The sequence below is a fragment of the Macaca mulatta genome, chromosome 6 (genome assembly GCF_049350105.2).
Source record: "Macaca mulatta isolate MMU2019108-1 chromosome 6, T2T-MMU8v2.0, whole genome shotgun sequence".
In the NCBI taxonomy this organism is placed as follows: domain Eukaryota; kingdom Metazoa; phylum Chordata; class Mammalia; order Primates; family Cercopithecidae; genus Macaca; species Macaca mulatta.
Window position 1 is genome coordinate 77,778,737 of NC_133411.1, and position 27,026 is coordinate 77,805,762.

At 44.5% G+C, this 27,026-nt stretch overlaps 2 protein-coding genes and 2 pseudogenes across 8 annotated transcripts in view; all 4 read right to left on the reverse strand.

Annotated features, from left to right (window-relative positions):
- The window catches only part of SMN1 (survival of motor neuron 1, telomeric), a 32,139-nt gene extending 29,025 nt beyond the window's left edge, over positions 1-3,114 (reverse strand). For 4 of the 5 annotated variants that reach the window (XR_013418013.1, XR_013418011.1, XR_013418012.1 and 1 more), the window contains exon 1: positions 2,987-3,114. Coding sequence is in view for 1 of the 5 variants with exons in the window: in NM_001260664.1 (NP_001247593.1) it covers positions 2,987-3,067 (81 nt within the window). In the remaining 4 variants the exon portion in view is untranslated. 5 annotated transcript variants of the gene reach the window in all.
- Positions 3,115-4,581: 1,467 nt separating this feature from the next.
- On the reverse strand, positions 4,582-4,664 carry LOC114679192 (small nucleolar RNA U13; annotated as a pseudogene).
- A 4,867-nt stretch (positions 4,665-9,531) lies between these two features.
- On the reverse strand, positions 9,532-10,191 carry LOC144341276 (mitochondrial import receptor subunit TOM5 homolog pseudogene; annotated as a pseudogene). Its single transcript, XR_013418146.1, has 2 exons — positions 10,187-10,191; positions 9,532-10,028 (listed from the first exon to the last, which is right to left on the reverse strand). The product of XR_013418146.1 is annotated as a mitochondrial import receptor subunit TOM5 homolog pseudogene (transcript).
- Positions 10,192-10,783: 592 nt separating this feature from the next.
- LOC106998801 (small EDRK-rich factor 1) lies at positions 10,784-26,794 on the reverse strand. Of its 2 annotated transcripts, none has more exons than XM_015140259.3 (3): positions 26,645-26,794; positions 25,574-25,682; positions 10,784-11,138 (listed from the first exon to the last, which is right to left on the reverse strand). In XM_015140259.3, the coding sequence occupies exons 1-3, from the start codon at positions 26,649-26,651 to the stop codon at positions 10,922-10,924; spliced, it is 333 nt and encodes a 110-aa protein (XP_014995745.1). In that variant the 5' UTR covers positions 26,652-26,794; the 3' UTR covers positions 10,784-10,921. The 2 variants fall into 2 exon arrangements, with proteins under 2 accessions (XP_014995745.1, XP_014995747.1); XM_015140261.3 differs by lacking the exon at positions 10,784-11,138 and adding an exon at positions 19,689-20,071.
- Positions 26,795-27,026: the final 232 nt, after the last annotated feature.

Genomic DNA, 27,026 nt, shown 5'->3' on the forward strand with positions numbered 1-27,026 from the left:
GCACCATCCCCCTAGTGCTGTCTCCTGCTAAGAGTTCTCACAAGTTCTGGTTGTTTTAAAGTATGTAGCACTTTCCCCTTCTCTCTCTCTCCTGCTGGTCACACGAAGACTGTGCTTGCTTCCCCTTCACCTTCTGCCATGACTGTTAAGTTTTCTTAGGCCTCCACAAGAGAAGCCTGTACAGGCCGCAGAACTGTAAGCTGACTAAACCTCTTATCTTTATAAATACCTGGTCTCAGGTATGTCTTTGTAGCAGTATGAGAATGAACTGACACATCCCCAAATCTCAGCTACTCACTCGCTTCAACAGTATTTATTTATTATAACCAATAACCACAACCTCTCCATAAACACAGTTTCAAGAATCCCACTCTCTCAACCATCACCTTCTAGGCTCTGCAACTTACTCCTACTAGCGGTTTAATGGGGACAAACATTCCACTTCACTAGGACTGGCAATACATTGATCCTCTCACTTTTTTTTTTTTTTTTTGAGACAATCTCGTTCTGTCACCCAGGCTGGAGTGCAGTGGCGCGATCTCGGCTCACTGCAACCTCCACATCCCAGGTTCAAGCAATTTTCCTCCCTCAGCCTCCTTAGTAGCTGGGACTACAGGCACCTGCCACCATGTCCAGTTAATTTTTTCCCCCCGAGACGGAGTCTTGCTCTGTCACCCACGCTGGAGTGCAGTGGCGCGATGTCAGCTCACTCCAACCACCGCCTCCCGTGTTCAAGTGGCTTTCCTGCCTCAGCCTCCCAAGTATCACAGGCATGTGCCACCACACCCAGCTAATTTTTGTATTTTTTTTTTAAGATGGAGTTTTGCTCTTGTTGCCCAGGCTGGAGTGCAAAGGCGTGATCTCGGCTCTCTGTAACCTCTGCCTCCCAGGTTCAAGTAATTTTTCCGCCTCGGTCTCCCGAGTAGCTAGGATTACAGACATGTGCCACTACGCCCGCTAATTTTTGTATTTTTAGTAGAGACTGGGTTTCACCATATTGGCCTGGCTGGTCTCGAACTCCTGACCTTGTGATCTGCCCCCCCCCCCCCCCCCGCCCGGGCCTCGCAAAGTGCTGGGATTACAGGAGTGAGCCACAATGCCCGGCCGATCCTCCCACTTTTTAAACTGTCTCTTAGGGTCTTAATATCCTCATTTCCTTTCTTAGCCAGCTTAAATTTCATGGTCAATTGTTAAGATAACTCCTTTGTACTTCTCCCCCTCACTTCTTCATATCCACGTGGTAAAACTACAATCGTATTAATTTCAACTCTCCATTTACTCTGTGGCTGCCCTCATACACACAATCTTGCTGTCTGGTCTCCTTCAACTCATGACCACGAATCTCAAGTAGGCCTTTTATGTTGCCTAGCAACATTTCCACTAAACTTCCCTGTCCAACCCTTGCCCACTTTTCTAAAGAACTATCTACTTCCCAACTTCTCTTTCCTCTCTCATCCTAGCTCCTAGCTGATAACCTTGCTTCTTTCACTAAGAGAACAGTAAGAATCAAGAGAACTTTCAAAATCTCCTGCCATCCTATCTGCCCATTCACATATCATAGATGTGTAACTATATAGCTGTTAGTTACCAAAAGAACCGCTAATGTTTCCAACAAAGGCCAAATCTATCCCTTCTTACCTACTCTAGGACACTGCTCTAGCAATTCTCTTCTTTGCGACATCAACTTTCCCATTCTTCTTTCCCATCAATCCACAAACATGCTGAAACACGTTGCTCCCATCTTAGTGCAGTGTGGCTCACACCAGTAATCCCAGCACTTTGGGAGGCAAAGGTGGGAGGATAGCTTGAGCCCAGGAGTCAAGGCTGTAGTGATTCATGATTGCGCCACTGGCACCCCAGCAGCCTGGGCAACAGAGCAAGACCCCCCTCTCTCAAAACCACACACACACAATTAAAATTCCTCTTACCTCACTTTCCCCTCCATTTATTGCCCAATTTCTCTACCCTCCATTTATAATAAAATTTCGTGGTGGCTCACTCCTTTAGTCCCAGCTACTCCAAAGGCTAAAGCAGGAGGGTCGCTTGAGGCCAAGAGATTGATGCTGCAATGAGCTAGGATCACGCCACTGCACTCCAGCCTGGGCCACAGGGAGTGACCTTGTCTCTTAAAAAAAAAATTTTTTTTAAATAAAATTCCTTGAAATATGTCTACCGATGTTTTTGTTTATTTTAAGACAGGGTCTGGCTCTGTCGCCCAGAGGCGCAATCACAGCTCACTGCAGCCTCAACCTCCCTGAGCCTTCCAAGACCTGAACCTTCCAAGTAGCTGGGACCACAGGCGCGAACCACAACGCCTGTGTAAATTTTGTGTTTTTAATTTTTGTGGACTCGGAGTCACACTATGTTGCCCAGGCTGGTCAAATGTTGCCTTGGATTTCTCTTCTCCTACTCTCCAACTCACTCCAGTCAAATTCACCCCCACCATGCTATGCCCAAGACTGAACTCCTGAGAAATCTGCTCTACTGGCAATCTGCTCTTTCGCATCTAAGTAAAAAGCAACTGTATCTTTTCAACTATTCAGGATAACCTCCGTTATCGAATCTATCTGAAAAACCTGTTGCCTCCGATTTCAAAATATATCCACAATCCAAATACTTTAACTCTGTTAATAACATCTTGATCTAAAGTCCGGATCATCTTAACAGACTCCTAAGTGGTTTCCCTGCTTCACCCTGGCCTAATGCCCTCACCTCCCCGACACCAGCCAAAGACGGGTGAACAAAATAAGTTACTGCCAAGTCGCGGCAGGGCCTCCACTCAACGCCATAAAGGAGCCCAAACTGCTCGAGGAAGGAGCTTACGGATGGGGTTCGCAGGGAACGGAGTGAGAAAAGACGTAAAAAACGCGGACAACTCCAGTGAGCGGATTGACTTGACGCCGTCCCGCGGCTGTGGAAGGAAAGTCGGGCCGGAAGAAGGGTGCTGCGAGCGCCGGTAGGGAGACTGCGCTGGCTGCGACCTCACCTGGCCTGTGCCGCGCCGGAACAGCACGGAATCCTCCTGCTCCGGGACGCCGCCACCACTGCCGCCGCTGCTCATCGCCATAGTAAACTTGCGGGTGCGCAGCGTGGGGCCCCTTCCCTTCTTCGAGTGACGACTTCCGCCGCCCGGGGCTTCTGGGAGCGGAACAGCACGGTGGCCTGGAGGACCGCTTGAAATAACTTCGCACGTTTTGTACGAGTGGTTATCGCCCTCCCACCTTTATGGCGTGGAATTTTAATTTCCCTCAATCCTTTTTTTTTTTTTTTTTTTTTTTTGAAACGGAGTCTTGCTCTGTCGCCCAGGCTGGAGTGCAGTGGCCGGATCTTGGCTCACTGCAAGCTCCGCCTCCCGGGTTTACGCCATTCTCCTGCCTCAGCCTCCCGAGTAGCTGGGACTACAGACGCCCGCCACCTCGCCCGGCTTTTTTTTTGTATTTTTTTACTAGAGACGGGGTTTCACCGGGTTAGCCAGGATGGTCTTGATCTCCTGACCTCGTGATCCGCCCGTCTCGGCCTCCCAAAGTGCTGGGATTACAGGCTTGAGCCACCGCGCCCGGCCTCCCTCAATCCTTTCATTTCACTGTGTTATATAATTTCCTTTCTTTTTTTTTTTGTTTTGTTTTGTTTTGAGACATAGCCTCGCCCTGTCACTCAGCCTGGAGTGCAGCGGCGCGACCTCGGCTCACTGCAGCCTCGATTTCTTGGGCTCCAGCGATCCTCCCACCTCAGCCTCCCCAGTAGCTAGGACTATAGGCGTGCGCCACCACGCCCAGCTATTTGTTGTATATTTAGTTGAGACGGGGTTTCGGCATGTTGCTTAGGCTGGTCTCTAACTCGAGTGTGTGTGTGTGTGTGTGTGTGTGTGTGTGTGTGTGTGTGTATTCCCCCCCGCCCCCGCCCACTGGAAAAGTAAATGGGGTGTGTGTGCGTGTGTGTGTGTGTGTGTGTGTATTCCCCCCCGCCCCCACCCACTGGAAAAGTAAATGGGGTGTGTGTGTGTGTGTGTATTCCCCTCCGCCCCCGCCCACTGGAAAAGTAAATGGTAAGCTCCTACTACGAATTTAAAACCTGCTTGATCTATATAAAGACAAACAAGGAAAGACAAACATGGGGGCGGGAAGGAAGGCAGATCCTTAAACACTAGAAGACATTTGATCCCCCAACCTTTTTTGTTTGAGACAGAGTCCCGCTCTGTCACCAGAGTGCAGTGGCGCCATCTCGGCTCATTGCAGCCTCGACCTCCCGAGCTCAAGCGATCCTCGGCCAAAGTGGTGGATCACTTGAGGTCAGGAGTTCGAGACCAACCTGGTCAACATGGTGAAAGCCCGTTTCTACTAAAAATGCAAAAATTAGCCAGGTGTGGTGGTGCAGGCCTGTAATCACAGCTACTTGGGAGGCTGAGGCAGGAGAATCACTTGAACCCAGGAGGCGGAGGTTGCAGTGAGCCAAGATTACGCCACTGCACTCCAGCCTGAGTGACAGAGTGCAACTCCATCTCAAACAAATAAATACATACAGTTTTTATATGTCAAAAAAGTTAAATTGTCACAAGATAAAAAAAAAAAAATTTAAATGTCATGTCAGGAGAGTAATGTGCCAAAGATACATCTCATACATCAACATGAAAACCCAATTATCACACTTATGAACTATGAAAGGATCAAGATAATTTAAAAGTCAAAAAGGCCGGGCACGGTGGCTCACTCCTGTCATCCCAGCACTTGGGGAGACTGAGGCAGGCAGATCACTTGAGGTCAGGAGTTTCAGACCAGCCTGGTCAACATGGTGAAACCCCATCTCTATTAAAAATACAAAAATTAGCCAGGCGTGGTGGCACCCACCTGTAATCCTAGGTACTCAGGAGGCTGAGGCAGGAGAATTGTTTGAATCCGGGAGGTGGAGGTTGCAGTGAGCTGAGATCGCACCACTGCACTCCAGCTTGGGTGACAGAGCGAGACTCTCTGAGAAAAAAAAAAAAAAAAAGTCAAAAAAGATATGTATTTTTGTAAAGCTTGCTTATATTTTTCTCAATCATAAAAATTCTCACAATTGCATTTGATGTCAAAATTTAAACAAATTACATGGACATATTCCATGATGGTTAAAAAAAGAAATTTAAACAAAATATAGAACTAGGTTTCTTTTTGTTTGTTTTTAAAATTTTTTCTTTTTGAGATAGAGTCTCGCTCTGCCGCCCAGGCTGGAGTGCAGTGGAGCGATCTCGGCTCGCTGCAACCTCCATCTCCTGGGTTCAAGTGATTGTCCTGTCTCAGCCTCCCAAGTACCTGCGATTACAGGAGTGCACCACCACGCCCAGATAATTTTTGTATTTTCAGTAGAGACAGGGTTTCGTCCTGACCTTGTGATCCACCCGCCTTGGCCTCCCAAAGTGCTGGGATTACAGGCATGAGCCACTGTGCCCAGCTGTTTCCTGTTGTTTTTATTATTTAGAGATATAGTTGACATACTATAGAATTCATCATTTAAGAGAGTACAACTGAATGATAGATTGAATGGAAACCTTAGTATATTCACAAGGTTGTGCAACCATCACTGCTATCTAATTCCAGAACATTTAATCACCCACAAAAAAAACTCTGTCTCCTTTAGCAGTATGCTGCCATGCCCAGCTATTTTTTGGGAGAGAAGGGGTCTCCCCATGTTGTCCAGGCTGGTCTCAAACTCAGTTGCTTAAGTAGCCCTCCCACTTGAGCCGCTGTGCCCAGGACTGAGTTACTATAAGAGTTACTTCATATGATAGACAAATCATTCAAAATATAATGAGGTAAACTGCCAAAAGAAACCATTTTACCAGATTTGAAGGCACTTAATGTAAATACTGAATTTAATTTCATGTACTGGAATCAGTCTTTTTTCATATGTAATTTTCACATCAAAAATCTCTCTTCAGTGACTTTTGGACCTCTGTCATGATAAAGTAAATGATGCTGGGGCGGTGGCTCACACCTGTAATCCCAGCACTTTGGGAGTCCGAGGCAGGTGGATGACATGAGGTCAGGAGTCTGAGACCAGCCTAGCCAACATGGCAACACCGCATCTCTACTGAAGATACGAAAGTCAGCCAGGCATGGTGGTGCATGCCTGTAATCTTAGCTACTAAGGAGGCTGCAGCACAAAAATCACTTGAAACTGGGAGGTGGAGGTTGCAATGAGCTGAGATCATGCCACTGCACACCAGCCTGTGAGAAAGAGCAACACTCTTGCCTAAAAAAACAAAAAAACAAAAAAAACAAAAAAACAAAACAGGGCCAAGTATGGTGGCTTATGCCTGTAATCCTAGCACTTTGGGAGGCTGAGTGGGAGAGAGAAGATCATTTGAGCCCAGGAGTTGGAGACCAGCCTGGGTAACATGGTGAGGCCCCATCTCTACAAAAATTAATTAGCTGGGTGTGGTGGTGTGGGCTTGTGGTACCAGCTACTCAGGAGGCTGAGGCAGGAGGATTACTTGAGCCCAGGAGGTCAAAGGCTGCAGTGAGCCATGTTTTTGCCACCGTGCTCCAGCCTGGGCAACAGAGCAATACCCTGTTTGAAAAACCAAAAAAATGGTAGTACCTACATGTGAAGATTACATATAATAAAGATTGTAAAGCAGAGAGAAAAACTGCACAGTTCACCAAAAAGCAAATCCAAATGTCCACTAGAGATCTGAGAAAATGCCCAACCTCTAGAGCCAAGGAATTACAAATTGAAAACTAAGATAACATTTCCGGGCCTGGCATGGTAGCTCATATCAGTAATCCCAGCACTTTGGGAGGCTGAGGTGGGCGGATCACTTGAGGTCAGGAGTTGGAAACCATCCTGGCCAACATGGTGAAACCCCGTCTCTACTAAAAATACAAAAATTAGCTGAGCGTGGTTGCAGTGCCTATAATCCTAGCTACTTGGGAGACTGAGGCAGAAGAATTGCTTGAACCTGGGAAGCGGAAGTTGCAGTGAGCCGAGATCGTGCCAGTGCACTCCAGCCTGGGTGACAGGGCAAGGCTTCATCTCAAAAAAACAAAAAAATTCAGGAATATACCTGCCTTTAGTAAAAATAAAAAGAAATTGTGAACCAGGCGTGGTGGCTCATGTCTGTAATCCTAGCACTTTGGGAGGCCAAGACAGGAGGATCTTTTGAGCCCAGGAGTACAAGAACAGCATGGGCAACATAGGGAGACCCTGTCTCAAAAAAATAAAAAATAAAAAAAATGTGAATAGTGTCACAATGAATAAAAAAGAAAAAAAAAATTTAAAAAGAAAACCCAGAAAAACTAACACACCATTTTCCACCCTGTTTGGCAAAACTATCAGGAATTAGTAACATTTGATGTTAGCAAAGTATGGGGAAATGAACTTTTATCCTCTTATTGAAAATATCTGTTTATAGTCTGGCATGATGACTCATGCCTGTAATCCCAGCAAATTGGGAGGCCAAGGTGGGAGGATTCCTTGAGGCTGGAAGTTTGAGACCAGCCTGAGTAATAAAGTAAGACCCCATGTCATTAAAAAAAAAAGAAGAAGAAGAAGAAAGAAAGACTGCCTGGCACAGTGGCTCATGCCTGTAATCCCAGCACTTTCGGAGGCTGAGGGGGGCGGATCACTTGATGTCGGAAGTTCGAGACCGGCCTGGCCAACATGGTGAAACCCCACCCCATTTCTACTAAAAATACAAAAATTAGCTGGGCGTGATGGCGGGCGCCTGTAATCCCAGCTATTCAGGAGGTTGAGGCTGGAGAATCACTTGAACCCTGGAGGCAGAGGTTGCAGTGAGCAAAGATCACACCACTACACTACAGCTTGGATAACAGAATGAGACTCCATCTCAAAAACAACAACAACAAAACCCAAAACATCTGTTTAAAGTTTAAGACATGTATACCTGTGAAAGTTGATTACATATATTTGGTCATTCTTGAAATACTCAACTAAATCTGACTTGAAGGGCCAGGGGGAAAAAGCATTTGGGGTACACAGCATCTGCTTCAAGAATTAAATTTTCCACAAGTCCAACTGCTGAAACAGCCTTCTGTATCCCTAAGACCAGTTTTACCTAATAGCTGCTGAAATGAACTGCCATGACTCTAAGACTGGTTTTACCTACAGCATCACTCACCAATCAGAGCTTGCTAGCTCCCACAAGCTCTAGTGTGAATGAGCTTTCTTCCAAAAGAGTATGTAACACTGTTCTTTCTCATAAAACCCTGAACCTTCTCATTTTTTTTTTTTTTTTTTTTGAGACGGAGTTCTGCTCTTGTTGCCCAGGCTGGAGAGCAATGGGGCGATCTCAGCTCACTGCAACCTTCACCTCCTGGGTTCAAGCGTTTCTCCTGTGTCAGCCTACTGAGTAGCTGGGATTACAGGCATGCGCCACCATTCCCAACTAATTTTGTATTTTTAGTAGAGACGGGGTTTCTCTATGTTGGTCAGGCTGGTCTCAAACTTCTGACCTCAGGTAATCCACCTGTCTCAGCCTCCCAAAGTTCTGGGATTACAGGCACGAGCTACAGCGCCCAGCCCCAACCTTCCCTTTATTCTCCTGATCATAACAATGATTAGCCTGGTCTGTGTGTATGCCCTGAATTGCAGCTCTTGCTTACCAAATTTTAGAGATTTGTCTCTGTATGATATTTGGCTTTGACATAACTATTTCCTAGGAATTCTATCTTTAAAAATCCATTCTTATAGAAATGAAAGCACCAGTAAATGGGAATAAATATGATAATCTACATCACAGAATTGTTTGTAGTGGCAAAAGTTGCAAACATCCTAATTGTCTAGGAGTAAGGAAATGATTGAATAAATTACTGTACATCTATACTAAAGTTAAATCTGTAAGTACTGAAGTATAAGCATGGCTATTTTTTTTCTTTTTGTGGAAACAGGGTTTCACTGTCACCCAGGCTGGAGTGCAGTGGCACCATCTTGCGTCACTGCAACCTCTGCCTCTGAGTTCAAGTGATCCTCGCACCTCAGCTCCCAAGTAGCTGGGACTATAGGCACATGCCACCACACCTGGCTACTTTTTGTTTTTGGCTTGTTTCTTAATTGGTATGTTTATTTAAAATATAGACTAATGGGCCGGGCATGGTGGCTCACACCTGTAATCCCAGCACTTTGGGAGGCCAAGGCAGGCGGATCATGAGGTCAGGAGATTGAGACCATCCTCGCTAACACGGTGAAACCCCGTCTCTACTAAATATACAAAAAATTAGCCGGGCATGGTGCCTGTAGTCCCAGCTACTCAGGAGGCTGAGGCAGGAGAATGGCGTGAACTCGGTTGGCGGAGCTTGCAGTGAGCCGAGACTGCCCCACTGCACTCCAGCCTGGGCGACAGAGCAAGACTCCATCTCAAAAAAAATAAATAAAAATAACAATAATAATAATAAAATAAAATGTAGACTAATGATCCTGTGCTTAAATGTCATTGTGGTTATGTGCTGATGTCCGTAAAACATAACTTATAAGGGACTCTTCACAAATACACTCCAGACAGAAGGGTAAACAGAAATGACTGACAAGACAGTGCCATTTCAGACATACTTCCTTTAATTATTAATACTTGCTAGAAAATGGAGTTTGACATTATCTACAATTATACCAATATTCACAGAGGCCAAGTGCCACAGACATAACGGCACACCATGACCAGGAGACCTCGTTTCAGACTTCCCAAATATTTTTATGTTTTAGCTATTAAGATCAGTTACCAGAGCCAAACTTGTTCTTAACAAGCAGAATTTTTATGTCCATTCAAAGAGTCTCTTACACTTTTCTGGGCCTATTTACTTGCAGAGGGCAGTAGAAACTGTAACCAGGTTCTTCATATCATGCATTCACATGTGATGTCCAATCTTCATATGCTGTCCAATTTCTTTAATATAAATGGAGTGACTCGCAGCAGGGCCGCATAGATGAGAAAGTTCCGTATGGAGGAGATCATATCCTCATGCATCTTCCGTTTCATCTCCTTGGGGTCCAGCTTCTGGGTAAGGCCCTCAATCTGGAAGATCGGGGCTCTGACCAGCCTTCAGCCACCTTGCTCTGCTCTCCCTAGCGGCCCCCTCACACCCAGAACTCGGCCTATCCCCTCCCTTCAGCTAATTTTTGTATTTTTAGTAGAAATGGGGCTTCACCATGTTGCCCAGGCTGGTCTTGAACTCCTGAGCACAAGGGATCTACCCACTTCATTCTTCTAAAGTGCTCAGATTACAGGCATGAGCCACCACACCTGGCCCAACATGGCTATTTTTTTTTAAAGTGCTAAATTATGGCCGGGGGCTGTGGCTCATGCCTGTAATCCCAGCACTTTGGGAGGCCAAGGCGGGTGAATCACGAGGTCAGGAGATGGAGACCAGCCTGGCCAACATGGTGAAACCCCGTCTCTACTAAAAATACAGGAAATTAGCTGGGCATGGTGGCAGGTGCCTGTAATCCCATCTACTTGGGAGGCTGAGGCTGGAGAATCACTTGAACCCAGAAGGCAGAGGTTGCAGTGAGCAGTGATCACACCACTGCTGCAGTCCAGCCTGGGTAACAGTGCGAGTCTCAAAAAAAAAAAAAAAAAAAAATTACCTGGGTGTGGCGGTGCATGCCTGTAATCCCAGCTACTAGGGAGGCTGAGGCAGGAGAATCTCTTGAATCCGGAAGCAGATGTTGCAGGGAGCTGAGATCGCACCACTGCACTCTAGCCTGGTGACAGAGCGAGACTCTGTCTCAAAAAAAAAAAAAAAAAAAGTGCTAGGTTACATCTAAGTTTCCTATTTTTGTTTAAAAAAACTCCTTGTAGTGGGTTGAACGGTGGACCCCAAAATGATACATCTGTCCATCTGATATGCATGAATGTGACCTATTTGAGAAAATAGTTTTTGTAGATCAATTAAGGATTTCCAGATAAGATCATCCTAGGTTAGAATGGAACCTAAATCCAATAGCAAAAGTCCTCATAAAAAGAAGGGAAGAAGACAGAAAAGAAGACCACAAAGACAAAGGCAGAGATAGGAGTTATACTGCCATAAGCCAAGTAATACCTGGAGCCACCAGCAGCTGGAAGAGGAAAGCAAGGATCCTCCCTTGGAGCCTTCAGAGGAAGGTGTGGCCCAGCTGACACCTTGCTCTCAGATTTCTGGCCTCCAGAACTGTGAACAGAAATATTTCTGTTGTTTTAAGCCACTAAGTTTGTGGTAATTTGTTACAGCAGCTCTCAGAATCAAATACCTTCCCACATCCCTTATTCATGTGTGTGTGTGTGTACGCATGTTTGCATGAGCACTGAGAGAAGTATACCATTTTTAACATTGGTTAGTTCAGGGGAATGAGACTGGCTTATTGAAGGCTGAGAGAGTATACATGTGTGTATATAAATTGAGTGTATTTAAATTAAGTATACAGAAGTAAATTAAGACCACAGTGAGATATCACTACCTCCCACCAATATGGATAAAGGACTGATAATACCTAATGCTGGTATGGAGCAATGGAACCTTCATTTATTGATGGTGGTAAAATGGTATGGTCATTAAAAACAAACTAAAACAAAAACAACAAAAATGCAATTGTTTAATGGTACCTACTAAAAAATGTGTGTATATGTGTGTATAGACACACACCCTATCACCCAGCAATTCCACTCCTAGCATATACTCAGTAGATAGCGTGTTTAAGACCACCATAAGATATATAAAAATGTTATGGTAGCATTATTCATAACAGCCCCAGAGTGGGAGCAATTCAAAGGTCCATGAAATGTAGAGTAACTAAATTATGGTATATTCATATAACAGGATGCTATACAGCAGTGAAAAAGGCTGAACTGCTGCGTAGCAGCAAAATAGAGGATTCTTGCAGACATAATGTTGAGCAAATGAAGCTAGGCTCACTACAGCACATACCGTGTGATCCCATTTATATAAAATTCAAAAACAGGCAAAACTATTTATGGTGATAATCAGTGAGGAGGCATTATCTAAGACGGTGCTGGAAATGTCCTTTATTGTGATCTGAACATAGTATTCATATACGAGTCATTGAAACATACATTTCAAATGCTGGCTGTTTATTTATCATTTCACTGGGATAAATGCCCAAGGAGTTAGTTTTCAAAGAGCTGCTATTTAGAATTTATGGATATTTAGAACTTATTGTATTTTCCCAGATTTTCTATAATGAGCAAGCATTGTAGTTTGAGGGTTTGAAAGGTTTGTAGAGACAAAAATTGCATAAGCTGCATGATTATTTCTCACACTTCAGATACCACCTTCATGATTTGCCATATCACGTATTTTTAAAAATACATTTTTTTCTTTTTTTAGATGGAGTCTCGTTCTGTCACCCAGGCTGCAGTGCAGAGGTGTGATCTCAGCTCGCTGCAACCTCCTGAGTTCAAGTGATTCTCCTGCCTCAGCCTCCAGAGTAGCTGAGATTACAGGCACCCACCACAATGCCTGGCTAATTTTTATATTTAAAAATATAGCCAAGCATGGTGGCTCACGCCTGTAATCCCAGCACTTTGGGAGGCCAAGGCTGGCGGATCACCTGAGGTCAGGAGTTCAAGACCAGCCTGACCAACATGGCGAAACCCCGTCTCTACTTAAAACACAAAATTAGCTGGGCGTGGTGGCTCACGCCTGTAATCCCAGCACTTTGGGAGGCCAAGGTGGGGAGATCGCCTGAGGTCAGTTCAAGACCAGCCTGACCAATATGGTGAAATCTCATCTCTACTAAAAATACAAAAATTAGCTGGGCGTGGTGGTGTGCACCTGTAGTCCCAGCTACTCGGGAGGCTGAGGTAGGAGAATTGTTTGAATTCGGGAGGTGGTGGTTGCAGTGAGCCGAGATTGCGCCACTGCACTCCAGCCTGGGCAACAGAGCAACACTCCATCTAAAAAAAAAAAAAAAAAAAAAAAAAAAATCTATCTATCTATCTATCTATCTATCTATATACACAATTTAAAAAATTTAGTCTTAGCTTTCAATAAGAGGGATTAAAATCTATTATTTTAGTCTGCTTAGCATCCATTCTTCCTTCCTTTTGGCAAAGAATCCTAAATTTTTGGGGGGGATGATATAGTTTGGCTGTGTCCCCACCCAAATCTTATCCTGAATTGTAGCTCCTATAATTCCCGTGTGTCATGGGAGGGAACTGGTGGGAGGTAATTATGGGGGTGGTTACCTCCATGCTGTTCTCGTGATAATGAGTGAGTTCTCAGGAGATCTGATGGTTTCATAAGGGGCTTTTCCCCTTTTGCTTTGCACTTCTCATTCCTGCCCTCTTGTGAAGAAGGATGCATTTGCTTCCCCTTCTGCCATGATTGTAAGCTTCCTGAGGTCTCCCCAGCCATAGACAATTGTGAGTCAATTAAACTTCTTTCCTTTATAAATTAGCCAGTCTCAAGTATGCCTTTATTATCAGCATGAGAATGGACTAATACAGGGGACCACCTATTCCTTACTAGACATAGTCTTGGTTTTACCATCAACTTGCCTTCCTCTTGCTGAGGGATGGGTACCTAACCCATGTAACTTCAGTTGGAGGCACTCCAAGTGACATAAAGGCTAAATATACTTGTCAGAATTTCAATCTGATATCAGCACTGGGAGGGGGCGGGGGGAAACACTTCATAACACCTACTCTTTTTTTTTTTTTTTTTTTGAGATGGAGTCTCGCTGTGTTGCCCGGGCTGGAGTGCAGTGGCCGGATCTCAGCTCACTGCAAGCTCCGCCTCCTGGGTTTTTAGGCCATTCTCCTGCCTCAGCCTCCCGAGTAGCTGGGACTACAGGCGCCCGCCACCTCGCCCAGCTAGTTTTTTTTGTATTTTTAGTAGAGACGGGGTTTCACCGTGTTAGCCAGGATGGTCTCGATCTCCTGACCTCGTGATCCGCCCGTCTCGGCCTCCCAAAGTGCTGGGATTACAGGCTTGAGCCACCGCGCCCGGCCACACCTACTCTTAAGATACCTGAAACTGTTGCAATTCTTGATCTTTCCAAAGCCTTAAGTCCTCAACTTCTCCATGACTCTGGAGTCTCTCATTCTTTCAAATAAGGTTTTTAATCAGTAAGTTAATTAATCTGATCCTGTTGCTTGCAACCAAAAATTCCAATATATCATGAAATCAGGTTAGATGTGGTTACATTACTTCAAGTATATATTAACCCATTTCCCTTTTGCCCCAAGAATACTCTTGCCTCAAATCCTAATGTAACATCATATACATTTCTGTTATATTAGGATTAGAGACAAGTTCTGTTTAGAAATAACTCTTAGAATAGTTTATTTTATTTTCACATTGAAAATTAATTGGCATCAACCTCTAAGAGTGTGTTTATGTAAAATTAAATGGGCGCTGGCAGCGAGCTGTATTTTTTTTTTTTCTAAACAGGAAATGGGTTAAATACATAACTCGGTGTGAAATATCCATTCACAAGCTACCCTAACAGCCCCTTTGAGTGGTACAAGGCTACAGCCTTTGACCAAAAAAAAAAAAAAAAGTATTTGACAAAAACTTATGTGATACATGTTCATAAAAGGAAAGTATTCAATAGGATTGTGTCAATTATAGCCAGGCTGGTAGGTAAATTTCTTGTAAACACAAAGAGTCAGCCAGACCGCTTCAAGGAAATGGTCTGGCACTTATGTACCAGCAAGCAGTCATGTCCAACTGGTAAACTAGCACGAGTAGTATGTGGAATGGAATTTTTTTTTTGAGATAGAGTCTCACTCTGTTGCTCAGGCTGGAGTGCAGTAGCACAGTCTCAGCTCACTGCAACCTTCGCCTCCTGGGGTCAAGAAATTCGTTTGCCTGAGCCTCCCAAGTAGTTGGAATTACAGGCGCCCGCCACCATGCCCGGCTAATTTTTTGTATTTTTAGTAGAGACGGGGTTTCACCATGTTGGCTAGACTGGTCTCGAACTCCTGACCTCAGGTGATCTGCCCGCCTCAGCCTCAGCCTCCCAAAGTGCTGGGATTACAGGCGTGAGACACCATTTTTTTCTGAGACGGAGTCTCGCTCTGTCGCCCAGGCTGGAGTGCAGTGGCCCGATCTCAGCTCACTGCAAACTCCGCCTCCCGGGTTTACGCCATTCTCCTGCCTCAGCCTCCCGAGTAGCTGGGACTACAGGCGCCTGCCACCTCACCTGGCTAGTTTTTTATATTTTTTTTAGTAGAGACGGGGTTTCACCGTGTTAGCCAGGATGGTCTCGATCTCCTGACCTCGTGATCCGCCCATCTTGGCCTTCCAAAGTGCTGGGATTACAGGCTTGAGCCACCGCGCCCAGCCTTGTTTTTTTATTTTTTTCTTTGAGACGAAGTCTTGCTCTGTCACCTAGACTGGAATGCAGTGGTGTAATCTCGGCTCACATAAATCTCCACCTCCTGGGTTCAAGAAATTCTCCTGCCTCAGCCTCCTCAGTAGCTGGGATTACAGGCGCACTCCACCATACCTGGCTAATTTTTGTATTTTTAGTGGAGACAGGTTTCACCATATTGGCCAGGCTGGTCTTGAACTCCCGACCTCGTGACCCACCCGCCTTGGCCTCCCAAAGTGCTGGGATTACAGGTGCCTTTTAAAAATTAGTATTGAGACAAGGTGTCACTTTGTCACCCAGGCTGGAGTGCAGTGGCGTGATCTTGGCTCACTGCATCCTCAACTTTCCAGGCTCAAACCATCCTCCCACCTCAGTCTCCCAAGTAGCTGGGACTACAGGTGTGCACCACCACACCTGGCTAATTTTTGTGCTTTTTGTAGAGATGGGGTTTTGTCATGTTGCCCAGGCTGGTCTCAAACTCCTGGCCTTAAGCGATCCTCCCACCTCAGGCTCCCAAAGTGCTGAGATTACAAGTGTGAGCTACTGCACCTGGCTGTGTATTTCTACAAAAGTTATGTTATAATCAAATTTGAATATCTCAACTTTTCAAAGCAAATGATCCAATAGCAGGCTATTTACAAACTTTTAATGTGCATTAGATAGTTACTGCTATGTAAAAGATTTGTTTTTAAGAAGTGAAGGTGTGGGACCTGGCGCGGTAGCTCACGCCTGTAATCCCAGCACCTTGGGAGGCTGAGGAGATCAAGGAGATCAAGACCATTCTGGCTAACACAGTGAAACCCCATTCTCTACTAAAAATAAAAAAAATAAAAATAAAAAAAAATTAGTTGGGCATAGTACTGGGCACCTGTAGTCCTAGCTACTCGGGAGGCGGAGCTGGCAGTGAGCCAAGATGGCACCACTGCACTCCAGCCTGGGCAATGGATCGAGACTCTGCCTAAAAAAAAAAATAAAAACAAAAACAAAAGTGAAGTTGTGAAAAAAAAAAAAAAAAAAAAAACAAACCTGTAGTAAGTTTCATATCTTTCAGGAATTTATAGGGAAGTAGATTTGAGGATACACAGTGTCATTCTCCTTTTCTCAGTGACAGTTTTATGACTTGGCCATCTCTAAAGATAATATATTACAATATGTAATTGTTACACAGCAAATACATTAGCTGATAAAGTTGTAGGAGGCAATATAATAAATGTTCTTACTCAGCTCTGGTCTAAGAGATAACTATGAAAATTTCATAAAAGTAACAGACCAAGTATTTTTAAGTTGAGAGAGAGAGAGAGTGTGTGTGTGTGTGTGTGTGTGTGTGTGTGTGTGTATGTTTTGAGACAGGGTCCCACTCTATCGCCCAGGGTGGAAGGCAGTGATGAAATCTCGGCTCACTGCAGCCTTGACCTTCTGGGCTCAGGTGATCCTCCCACTTTAGCCTCCCAAGTAGCTGGGACTACAGGCGTGTAGTCCACCACACCCAGCTAACTTTTTTTTTTTTTGGTAGAGATGGCGTTTTGCTGTGTTGCGCAGGCTGGTCTCAACCTCCTGAGCTCAACTGATCCACCTGCTTTGGCCTCCCAAAGTGCTGGGATTACAGGCGTGAGCTACTGTGCCCAGCCTATATAAAATTTTTTTAAGTTTTTGGAAAATATCAGAAATCAATGTTCCCTTTTAGCCCTATTTTCAAAAACAGGCTAGAGTTTGATAAATGGAACACAATTTCTTACACATGCTACTAACAGAAGAGGCATTCAAAAATAAATGACTGATGGCTGGGTGGGTGGATGACTTGAAATCAGGAGTTCGAGACCAGCCTGGCCAAGATGGTAAAACCCCATCTCTACTAAAACTACAAAAAATTAGCCAGGCATGGAAATGGAGGTTGCAGTGAGCGGAGATCGCACCATTGCACTCCAGCCTGGATGGCAAAGCGAGACTCTGTCTCAAAAAAAAGGAACTGATAAAATGGACCACAGTGTATCTTGGGCAGTAATGGCCGCTACTTCTCATTTTCAGCAGGACTTACTGAAAATTGCTAATGATAATGCACTACCTCCTCTTGAGAATGATGCAAAATATAATTTTTGATGTTTAAAGGGGAGGTTCCATGGAGTTTGGTATTTTCCAAATTACATTCTAAAGTTGGTACTATCTCACCTAATAATTTTATCTTTCTTTAGCAACAAGCCCTAAGAATATCCAAACTAAATAAAGTCATTACATGAATTTACTTTTTAAAATTATTCTCCTAAGGCCAGGCACAGTGGCTCACGCCTATAATCCAGCACTTTGGGAGGCCAAGGCGGGTGGATCACCTGAGGTCATAAGTTTGAGACCAGTCTGACCAATATGGAGAAACCCTGTCTCTACTAAAAACACAAAATTAGTTGGGTGTGGTAGCTCATGCCTGTAATCCTAGCTACTTGGGAGGCTGAGGTGGGAGAACCCAGGAGGCAGAGGTTGTGATGAGCCAAGATCACACCAACGCACTCCAGTCTGGACAACAAGAGGGAAACTCTGTCTCAAAAATTATAATAATAGTAATAATAATAATAATAATAATTACTCTCCAGGGCTGGGCATGGTGGCTCATGTCTGTAATCCCAGCACTTTGGGAGGCCGAAGCAGGCAGATCATTCGAGGTCAGGAGTTGGAGACCAGCTTGGCTGACATGGTGAAACCCTGTCTCTACTAAAAATACAAAAAAACTAGCCAGGTGTGGTCGTGCACGCCTGTAATCCCAGCTACTTGGGAGGCTGAGACAGGGAATTGCTTGAACCCAGGAGGCATAGGTTGCAGTGAGTCAAGATTGTGCCACTGTACTCCAGCCTCAGCAACAGAGCAAGACACAGTCTCAAAAAAAAAAAAAAAAAAAAAGAAAAGAAAACTTATGGCTTATTACTCTGTGTAGAAATAAATTCTGGAGACAGAATTACAGAAATCAGGCCCACAAATTAAGCTACTGTAATCTTTTTGCCTTTGTGACTACCATCATAGAATATTCTGAAGACTAAAGTTAACCAAAGATCCAGAACAATGTTTTAATTTAATGAAAAATTTAGGCTAATATGAAGATAAAAACTCAGGCTAAAAAACTTCAGCTGGGTGGGATGGCTCATGCCTGTAATCCCAGCTCTATGGGAGGCCAAGAAGGGGGTGGATCACCTGAGGTTAGTAATTTGAGACCAGCCTGGCCAACATGGTGAAAACCCGTCTCTTCTAAAAATACAAAAATTAGCTGGGTCTGGTAGCGTACACCTGCAGTCCCAGCTCCTCAGGAGGCTGAGGCAGCAGAATCAGTTGAATCCAGGTGGCGGAGGTTGCAGTGAACCAAGATGGCACCACTGCGTTCTAGCCTGGGCAACAGAGCAAGACTCTGTCTCAAAACAACAAAAACAAAAACAAAAAAACAAAAAACTTCCTGGTTGTCTAATTCAATATTAGACCCAAAAAATTATAGCCTATAACCTATGGGTGCTACCACTGGTAAGAGACATATCACACGATATTATTATATTAGGCTAACTCTTCAGGATCTGTCCATTCAGAGAGTGGTTGACGTATTGGACGATCAGAAAAATTTGTTAAACTGCATTATGTGAAAAATCAAGTATTTGTAGAATACTTACTTTAAAGTTATTCTATTTACTATTACAACGGCATTTTTATTCTCTTTGACATAGTTTTGCGTTTACTTCAGAATGCAGCAAGGTCTCAAACCTTAATTTCCCTAGGTTACATATTTCCAAATTTATAACTACCATCAAGACTCAAGTTTTAGAAGGGGCTGAGAACAGAAAATATGGTACTCCATTCCAAAAAATATTAAAGTTATAAGTAGAACTGAGACCTCAGTTTACATCCACTTAGTTTCTATTCCAGTGGTTTGTAGTATCTGTTGTAAATTCTTCAAGCAAGCTTTGTAAGTTGGTTTTTTTTTTTTTTTTTTTTTTTTTTTTTGAGGCAGAGTCTCGCTTTGTTGTCCAGGCTGGAGTGCAGTGGCACAGTATCTGCTCACTGCAACCTCTACCTTGGGCTCAAGCGATTTTCCTACCTCAGCCTCCCAAGTAGCTGGGATTACAGGCATGTGCCGCCAACACCTGGCTAATTTTTTTTCTGTATTTTTAGTAGAGACAGGGTTTCATCATGTTGGTCAGGCTGGTCTCAAACTCCTGACCTCAAGTGATCCGCCCACTTTGGCCTCCCAAAGTGCTGGGATTACGGGCATGAGCCACTGCGCCTGGTCCTGGAAGTTGATTTCAAAGCAAAATTATACAAATGGATCTTAACTTCTATTATATATTTAAGTTTACTTCAAAGATCTACTTTATCCTTATCCTTAGAAACTGTGAGGAAAAAAACTACGTTAACAAAGCTGATGACAAAGATTTTTTTATTACATAAGAGATCCTATTATCTGATCATATTACCTGATAAATTATATATGAATGTTCAATAATAAAAATAATATTCACCAATACGTCACATGCATGGTTAGTGTTTTATTCTTTGAAGACTGCTTCTAAAACATCGCACTAAGTCAAGCTGAAATGGCAAAGTTTAAAATAGTTTTTAAAGGATAAGTTATAACATATGTAATGACTGTCCACTCTACAAAATCTTGATCTTAGAGCTTATGAGACACCCAGTTGGCATTAGCACCCAGGTTTTCCAAATAGCCAGTCATCACTTTTCTCTTGTCTGCATAGACTTCTTCTCATTAGCTGCCTTCTGCTTTTGTTGCATGATCTCAGAGTCCCTACAATGAGGGAAAAGTCTGTAAGTTGTTACAGAAAAACCAATTTTATATTCTCACTTGTTTTCTACACATAACCCATTCAGTGTATTAGAAGACAATTGAAAAGATGATGTAAACATTCTTGTCTTTCCATTTTCATGGCTGGAGACAAAATGGAAAGACAAAGACTGGAAAGACTTCGAAGTCAGATCTTACTCTGAATACCATCTCTGTTATAATGACCTTGGGCAAATAACCTCAAAGCCCTTACAAAATCCGAGCAATATGTATCAAGGTTGTCACAAGGAATCACTAAAAGTGTCTGACATTAGGCAGCTACATGTAGAAATAATAGCTATTACTCCTGGTTGTTAACTAGTTAATTCATTCTAATTTTTTTTCTTGAAAGAAGAGGCATTTATGAACTCTCCTAGATATCCTAACTGGTATCTATGACTAGAACATAGATATTATGAAGGATTTCAGTTTCTCAGAAGCAAAAAAGCCCAAAAGCTAGTCACTGAAACTGGATTATACTAAAGAAAAGCTGGATGTTCAGGGTACTTTTTTTTTTTGTTTTTTTTTTGAGACGGAGTCTCGCTCTGTTGCCCAGGCTGGAATACAGTGGCATGATCTCAGCTCACTGCAACCTCCGCTTCCCAGGTTCATGCAATTCTTCTGCCTCAGCCTACTGAGTAGCTGGGACTACAGGCCCATGCCACCACACCTGACTAATTTTTGTATTTTAAGTAGAGACGGGGTTTCACCATATTGGCCGGGCTGGTCTCGAACTCCTGACCTCGTGATCCGCCTGCCTCGGCCTCCCAAAGTGCTGGGATTACAGGCGTGAGCCACTGCGCCCGGCCCTTAACCCTTTTCATCTCTGGTCAAACTGACACATGCCATATAAACTGTGAACTATGACCAGACTACTTGGGTTAGGTGATTCATGAGTCCATGGACGCATATTTTAAAAATAGACTAAACGGCCATGTATTCAACATCTACTGTGTGTCAAGCACTCTACCAGCTCTGGTTAAAGTCCCACAACTCTGACTTATTAACCTCATATTTCAAATTTTTTTATTTTTTTATTTTTTTGAGACAGAGTCTTGCTCTGTTGCCCAGGCTGGAGTGCAGTGGCACAATCTTTGCTCACTGCAACCTCCACTTCCCTGGTTCAAGTGATTCTCCTGTTTCAGCCTCCCAGTAGCTGGGATCACAGGCATGTGCCACCACGTCCAGCTAATTTTTGTATTTTTAGTAGAGAGGGTTTCACCATGTTGGCCAGGCTTGTCTCGAACTCCTGGCCTCAAGTTGATCCGTTCACCTTGGCCTCCCAAAGTGATGGAATTACAAGCGTGAGCCGCTGAGCCTGGCCTGTTTTAACTTTTTGAGGAACTGCTAAACTGATTTCTACAGCCATGACAGTAAGACATTTCTGTAAAGCCAATAGCAAAAACAAAGGAATAGAAGAAAGGCAAAATAGGCCCGTGGCTCCCGTCTGTAATCCCAGCACTTTGGGAGGCTGAGGCAGGTGGATCACATGAGGTCGGGAGTTTGAAACCAGCCTGACCAACATGGAGAAACCCCATCTTTACTAAAAATACAAAATTAGCCGGGCATTGTGGTGCATACCTGTAATCCCAGCTACTTGGGAAGCTGAGGCAGCAGAATCACTTGCACCCAAGAGGTGGAGGTTGCGGTGAGCCGAGATTGCGCCACTGTACTCCGCCTGGGTAACAAGAGCGAAACTCAGTCTCAAAAAAAATAAATAAATAAAAATAAAGAAGAAAGGCAAAATAACACAGCTACAGGCTGTTCTGCCTATGAAGTAGCCAATCTTGATTTTCTTACTTTCCTAACAAACTTGCTTTCACTAAAAAAAAAAAAAAACACAGCTATAAAGAAATGAAGTACAGTGGAAAAACAACCATGACGGTTACTTCCCTATTTGAAACCAAGCTCTGCTGTGCTTACTATATGACCTTAGTAATGTTACTGAAGTTTAGAGCCTCAGTTTCCTATTCTACACATTAGTGTTAATACCATTTTTCAGGGTTATGATGAATAAAGAATAACACATATAGAACATCTAGTACAGAACTTAATAAGGAGTGCATATTTGGTAAACAATGACAATTTCTTTTTCTTTCTTTTTTTTGAGATGAAGTCTCGCTCTCGTCCCCCAGGCTGGAGTGCAATGGCACGATCTCCGCTCACTGCAACCTCCCCCTCCCAGGTTCAAGTGATTCTCTTGCCTCAGCCTCCTGACTAGCTGGGATTACAGGCGCCTGTCACCATGCCCAGTTAATTTTTGTATTTTTAGTAGAGACGGGGTTTCACCATGTTGGCCAGGCTGGTCTCGAACTCCTGACATCAGGTGATCCACCCACCTCGGCCTCCTGAAGTGTTTGGATTATAGGCGTGAGCCACCATGCCCGGCCAACAATGACAATTTCTGAACCAAGCTAGACTAGGTTCTCCAATAAAAATACTACTGCAGGGTCACTGATTTATACCATGTTCATTTTTACTCTAAAGTGAGTAAACAGAAATTGAAGGCAAAGCTTATCACTTTAATAATAAATGTTAGGGCCGGGCATGGTGGCTCACGCCTGTAATTCCAGCACTTTGGGGGACTGAGGTGGGCAAATCACTTGACCCCAGAAGTTCAAGACCTGCCTGGACAACATGATGAAACCCCATTTCTACCCAAAATACAAAAACTATCTGGGATTGGTGGTGTGCCCTTGTAGTCCCAGCTACTCAGAAGGCTGAGGTGGGAGGGTCACTTGAGCCTGGGAGGTAGAGCTTGCAGAGAGGCGAGACTGTGGCACTGCACTTCAGTCTGGGTTACAGAGTAAGACTCCATCTCCAAAAAAAAAAAAAAAAAAAAAGTGTCAGGACCTTTGCCTTAAATTAAGGTCTTTAATCTCATTAATCAATGATTCTTACTAGTGGCTGCACATCAGAATCACCTGGGAGCTGTTTTAAGTTCAGTTTAAGGTATAACTGGGTGGGGTGGGAGGCTGGGGGAGGGAGAGCATCAGGAGAAATAACTAATGTAAATGACGAGTTGATGCATGCAGCAAACCAACATGGCACATGTATACCTACGTAACAAACCTGCACGTTGTGCACATGTACCCTAGAACTTAAAGTATAATAAATAAAAAATAAATAAAAAAATAAAGGTATAACTGGGCCATCGCAGGGCTCACGCCTGTAATCCCAGCACTTTGGGAGGCTGAGGTGGGTGGATCACTTGAGGTCAGTAGCTTGAGACCAGCCTGGCCAACATGGTAAAACCCTGTCTCTACTAAAAATACAAAAATTAGCTGGGTGTGGTGGTGGGCACCTGCAATTCCAGCTACTTGGATTGCTGATGCAGGAGAATCGCTTAAGTCCTGGAGGCAGAGGTTGCAGTGAGCCGAGATCACACCACTGCACTCCAGCCCAGGCAACAGAATAAGACTGTGTCTTCAAAAAAGAAAAAAAAAAAAGGGTTTAACCTAAGTACAATAAAATTTACCTAGGGTGCTTTTTAATGCTCGACCTCAGACCAATTAAATCAGAACTCGATGAAAGATAAATGTTTGAGCATAGAGATATCCCAATTACCCCGATTTGATCATTACACATACAGGTTTTGTTTGTTTTTGTTTTTTGAGATGGAATTTCGCTCTTGTTGCCCAGGCTGGAGTGGAATGGTAAGATCTCAGTTCACCGCAACCTCCACGTCCCAGGTTCAAGTGATTCTCCTGTGTCAGCCTCCCAAGTAGCTGGCAGTACAGGTATTCACTGCCACACCCGGCTAATTTTATAATTTTAGTAGACACTAGGTTTCTCCATGTTGGTCAGGCTGGTCTTGAGCTCCCGACCTCAGGTAATCTGCCCACTTCAGCCTCCCAAAGTGCTGGGATAACAGGCATGAGCCACCACACCCAGCTGGTTTCCTTTTGTTCTTGCTGTTTTTTTTGAGACAGGGTCTCACTCTGTCACCCAGGCTGGAATGCAGTGGCAGGATCTCGGCTCTCTGCAACCTCCACCTCCCAGGTTCAAGTGATTCTCCTGCCTTAGCCTCCCAAGTGGCTGGGACTACCCAGCCCACATACAGGTATTAAAATATCACATGTACCCCCAAAATATGTACAACTATCGTAATTCAATTTTTTAAAAAACAAAAAATCAGAACTGAGCATAAGGCGAGGCTTGAGTAGCTGTCGAGGTTTCCCAGGTGATTCTAATGTGCAGCCAGGATTGAGAACGCCAAACAAGCCACACTGAAGCACGTGCAGTCACTTATTCACTTAACCTCCAAGTTCCATATGGACAACATGATTTGAGAATAAAATTAAGCTTTGATTAGTTCTTTCAGAAACATGAATGTACTTTTTTTACTTAAGCTGCAGTCTAAAGTATTTCTGTAGCAGTTTTACATTGGCACATATAGTCATATATTAAGGCTATGTACGTGAATTCTCTCCAATGCAATGGATCTTCAGAAATCAGCATAGCTAGCTATTATACATATACTTTTTTTGCATCTTCTTCAGAACTATTATCATTATATCAACAATTGAGTCACTTGTCATCCAGAGTAGTTTGGGTACGCTGTCTGCTTTGAAAATGTTGTAACTCTAGCACCTCACAGTGTTTTGCATATGGAAGATGTTATTTTGCTGAATAAAGCTTTTTTTTTTTTTGAGACGGAGTTTCCTGCTTAGTACCCAGGCTGGAGTGCAATGGCGCGATCTTCACTCACTGCAACCTCCCCCTCCTCGGTTCAAACGATTCTCCTGCCTCAGCCTCCCAAGTAGCTGGGATTACAGGCATGCACCACTACACCCAGCTAATTTTGTATTTTTATTAGAGATAGGGTTTCACTGTGTTGGTCAGGCTGGTCTCAAACTCCTGATCTCAGGTGATTCACCCACCTTGGCCTCCCAAAGTGTTGAGATTATGGGCTTAAGCCACTGCACCCAGCCTATAAAGTTCTTATGGTTGTAGAGGAGCTGCATGAGTCTCTGCGAAACAAATAGCCTCAGAGCTTTACGTGCTTTATCTATGGGTTGGGATGGCTTCCCCACGTGGTTTTAGTCTGCCTGGCACAAATCATTAGGCCCTGTTCTACCGAGGGCTTAACAAAATGCTTTTCGTTCCCCAAAAATGAGGCCTTTTTTTTTTTTTCAGACATGGTCTAACTGCCACCGAGGCTGGAGTGCAGTGGTGCAATCGCAGCTCACTGCAGCCTTAACCTCCTGGGCTCAGGCGATTCTCCCGCCTCAGCCTCTGGAGTAGTCAAGACCACAACCATGTGCCACCATGCCTGGCCAATTAAAAAAATATATATTTTGTAGATACAGGGGCTGGTTATGTTGTCCAAGTTGGTCTCAAACTCTTGGCTTCAAGCAGTCCTCCCAAACTGCTGGGATTACAGGCATGATAAAACACACCCAGCCCCAAATGTGGCTTCAATCACAACGTCAGCGACTTTAGAATTAAGTTAGTACCACTTACCTCTGCTTTCTCTGAGAGGCAGTCAGGCTATCCTCTTTTCTCTTACCCTTGCTAATTTCCTGGGTTTTCTTCATGTTTTTCTGGCGGGCAAGTTCTCGTTGATTTCCACCTACAAAGTCAAACAGTCATGCTCTTTTCCCATCTCCAAAATTATTAATAATTCCAATGAATAGGTCTTGTTTAAATGCATCTTTAGTTTGTGTTTTAATAGATAAACCAGCAGAGTAACAGACTGATGGTGTTCCCAGATCTGACAAAAAGGAAGTGGCTTAAAGGCAAACACTTAAAGACTTAAGAGTATTATCATCCCAATCAAGGTGGTCACTAGCTATAAATACCAGATATTTTAAAACAGATACTTGAATCTTGGGCCAGTATCCCAAAATAAGTTCTGGCTTTTGAGGGGAGTGGGTGGAAGGAGAAAGCTAGACACAGAGATCACAAGTTCAGCCCATCACTTGAGAGTTATCCTTATCCCCATGTAGAGGCGGAGAGGGATGGATGGGGACTGAACAGATTGAAGGTAACTGCGAAAGGCAATGTGGGCCCTTTACGTCCTTATTCTAGCCACAACCCTGCAAGGTAGGCTTCATTGTTCTCATTTTGCAGAACAGACTGACCTAATACCTAGGACTAGTAGAAACGAGCATCAGATTTAGGACCGGCTCTAAAGCCTCCTGTTTTTTCGACTATTAGCTGCGAGCGCCAAACAAAAGAACCAGGGAGGCGACTCACTGGAGTTCCCGGTCCTCATTAGGCCTTAAGACTTGAGGTATCAGCTATAAACCTCCTCCAAACAAGGACCCTCCCCGGGCGGCCGTGTCCACATCTCCGGGGTGTGTTCTTTACCGCACAAACTCGCACCTAAGAGACAGGCACCCGCCCGGCCTCAGAAGCCGGACCAGAACTACCCGCGAGCTCTCTCTCTGCAGACTGAAGCTGGGATTCCCGCCCTGCGGGACCCAAAGGGATTCTTCAGCCAGACCCCGCCTCCCCCGCCCGCCGCGCCTCAGCGCTAGGCTCCCACGCCGGACGCTTCCCGCAGCTTCCCACCCCAGTCTGCACACTCACGGGCCATGCCGACCACCGAGGGAGCCTGGAAGAGAGCAATTGGGAAAAGCAACGGCTCCCTGGCACTCTGGGCTACCGTCACCACTGTTGACCAGGAAGGCTGAGCCCGCGTGGGCCCTCCGCCCGGCTGCGCCTCCGCTCTGCTCCGCCAGCGGCCCCGCCCACTGGAGGCCAGACAACAGCCGGCGGCATGGCCGGCGCGTCCTGCGCGTGCGCGGCCGGGGCAGGGCCGGAGCTCCGAAGCTCGTGGAGACTTGGCAGCGCCGGGAGCCCTGCTGCAACAAATGCCTGGGAGATCCCAGAGAGAGCCCAGAAAGCGGGTTCTGTTCTGACTGAGGCATAGGCGTGTGTGGATTTTCCCTACTGTGCACCAGACACAGGG